Raw genomic sequence first — 3,038 nt, forward strand, 5'->3', positions numbered from 1 at the left:
AGGAGAGTGGTAGTGTTGCGTTGTTGTTAAAGATATATCTCTTATTTCTTTGTTGACACTTTTAACTTAGAACCCTATAGAATCCATATCTTTCTTTCAAACCTAGTAATTTATAAAAAGCAAGGCTATTTCTTTTATAAGTTTATAAATAATTAATTCAAAGAGCCTTTATAATTATCATATAATATAGTATACAGAGTTGTATCGAGTTGTATAAAGATATAGTATATTTTAGGGGTTCAACTAAGGTTGAACCCTGTATAAAATACATAAAAGTAAGCATAATAACTTATCGGGACCCAAAATATTTTGGGTACGTATGAGGTCGGGTACCTCATGGGTACCCAAAATTAGTCAGAAAATTTTTGGGTCCGCGTGAACTTTTTTGGGTACGTGTGAGCTGGAACCCGTCGTGGGTGGGTTTTGACAAGGCCTTCTCGCAATTAATCCGTCGTAATTAAGCCGCCACAAATTAGAACCAAGACGTCATTCTGTTTCAGCAGGAAGAGGGGCGAGCGCTGATAGAAGCTTCATAGGCGGGGAAGTTTGCCCGCCAGTCATATGGATGTTGTGCCGAGTGCGAAAGGGCTATCTGCACCGCACTGGCGGCCCATCGTCACAGAGAGAAACATTAAACTAAGAAAATTGGCCAGTAATATCGGCTTCGTAACAGCGTGGCGGCCAAATGCATTGGAAAGGGCCGATTTCCCAGGGATCCTCCCTATTCTTGACTCGGATTTGCAACATACTGTATTATGAGCGTTTTTTAAAATACAGCATGTTCTATGTCCCTGCACAAATTTATTCGGAATCGCACAATTTGAGTATGCGTGTGGTAAGACCGTTTCGTGTGGCTGATCCCGCTTGTTCAGGTTGTTACTAGCACTCCATCTGAGTTCCGAGTAGACGAAAAGAGGGGCTGCGCAACTTCATGTTATATCGCACGAGTATAAGCTTAGAGCCTTCCCTTTCAACCGTCCCCACGAATATTGTTTAACTTGTTGTCGCCAGCCTGCATTTCAGACAGTATCCCTTCCATCCTTACTTGACAACCCCGTGTCTCGCAGAAGCATCCATTGAGCAACAAATATGATTTTTGAACCAGAGGAGAGCCTTTTGCTCCCTACCAAGGATCTTCTTTCTTACATATTTGATGACCCGCCATACGACCAGGATAAGCCAGTAAGACTCACCCGAGAATACCTAACTTGGTTGCGCCCAAACTGATCTCCTTTAAACCATTTAGATCTATATCGACGTGAGAGATACTAAACTTTCGATATCATGTAACCAAGCACGCAAGTCAATTCGCCAGCTCATTGCGGGGTTCAGAGCTTCTGGACTTCGTCCAGGGGATTGTGTTCTCATTCATTCATTCAACGATGTATGTGCGCCAGATTTCACGAGTTTAGGGGGAAATGGATACAAGTATACTGACATCTCTGGGAATTAAGATCAACTACAGCATACTCGTCCTTGCTATTATTGGCGCTGGTGGAATATATACGGGCTCGAACCCGGCGTACACGTCAACGGAGCTTAAACACCACATCAAAGCTTCTGAAAGCAAATTCATCATATCAGAACCAGAAATTCTGAAGCCCCTCTTGGAGGCAGCCAATCAATCAGGTGTTCCAAAAAAAAATGTTTGGATATTCGACAACCTTGGTCAATCTATTCCAGGGGGGACGAAGTCCTGGAAGGAGTTGCTCAAATTCGGGGAAGAAGACTGGGTACGGTTTGAGAACTTGACGACAGCTCAAACCACTACAGCTGCAAGACTCTTTAGTAGTGGAACTACTGGCCTCCCCAAGGCAGTAATGATTACTCACTATAATCTTATCGCGCAACATGAACTTGTTGTCGGAGGCGATCCGCGCCCCTATCCCGTCAGTCCACTCCGTCCGACTTCAACGTCTTCCCATATACCAAATAGGATGAACTCTACCAAGAGCGCTATAGCTTATTATTTACTTTTTAGATATCGCGAATCATTGCCCTCCCAGTATTCCATGCATCGGCAGCCCCTGTCACGCATATATCTATACTGAAGGCGGGATCTGTGTCCTACATGATGCGCCGGTTTGATCTGGAAGAGTATCTGACCACTATTGAGACATACAACGTTACAGATCTGGCCATGGTTCCTCCTATCGTTATCTCGATTCTAATGTCCTCGGTTTCTCATAAGCGGCCTTTCCTTAGGAAAGTTCGCCTTGCATCTTGTGGCGCTGCACCTCTGGACAAGGATGTTCAAGCTCGCTTCCGCTCGCTGATAGGCGATGACAGTCCATTCAACCAGGTTTGGGGAATGACAGAGACATCATGTGTAGCGACAATGTTTCGATTTCCTGAGCGCGATGATACTGGATCCGTTGGACGGCTGATCCCGAACCTGGAAGCTAAGTAGGGTTTCCCACGGCAACTTATGTGAACACCTGGATGGTATGAGAAGCCACTGACATGATCATCTCTCCAGGCTCATCGATGAGAATGGAAGCAATATTTCAGCGTACGGTGTCCTTGGAGAGCTGTGTGTGCGAGGACCAACCGTAACCCCTGGATATTTCAAGAACCCCGAAGCCAATTTGCAATCATTCGATCTAGATGGATGGTTCAAAACTGGCGACATAGCCTACTGTGACCAGGCAACACGGAAATGGTATATTGTGGATCGAAATAAGGAGCTGATAAAAGTACGTGGCTTCCAAGTGGCGCCCCCTGAGCTGGAGGCCGTGCTTCTATCCCACCCACAAATTATCGACGCAGCCGTTATTGGGTTTACAACCCTTGGAGCAAATACAGAATTCCCTCGTGCTTATGTGGTAAGGCGACCGGGGAACAAAGGACAAGAACTTACGGAAACAGATGTCCAGAAATATGTCTTAGGGCGACTTGCTCGGTACAAGGCACTGACTGGGGGTGTGAAATTTGTTGAGACTATTCCGAAAAACCCCAGTGGGAAGATTCTCAAACGAGTACTCAGAGAAGAGGCGAAGAGAGAGATTGAAGCCGGCCTGGTCAAGCCTAACTTGTGA

The 3,038-nt window shown here is 45.5% G+C and overlaps 1 protein-coding gene across 1 annotated transcript; it reads left to right on the forward strand.

Moving 5' to 3' along the window:
* Positions 1 to 1,089: 1,089 nt before the first annotated feature.
* Positions 1,090 to 3,038, forward strand: N7458_008736 (acyl--CoA ligase; the record flags this gene model as incomplete). The annotated part of the gene is made up of 5 exons (XM_056912118.1): positions 1,090 to 1,182; positions 1,247 to 1,384; positions 1,455 to 1,889; positions 1,982 to 2,406; positions 2,480 to 3,038. 5 exons carry the CDS (start codon positions 1,090 to 1,092, stop codon positions 3,036 to 3,038), a joined length of 1,650 nt encoding a protein of 549 aa, XP_056760967.1.

The sequence above is a fragment of the Penicillium daleae genome, assembly GCF_028827525.1.
Source record: "Penicillium daleae strain IBT 16125 chromosome Unknown utg000008l_segment0_segment0, whole genome shotgun sequence".
Taxonomy (NCBI): Eukaryota; Fungi; Ascomycota; class Eurotiomycetes; order Eurotiales; family Aspergillaceae; genus Penicillium; species Penicillium daleae.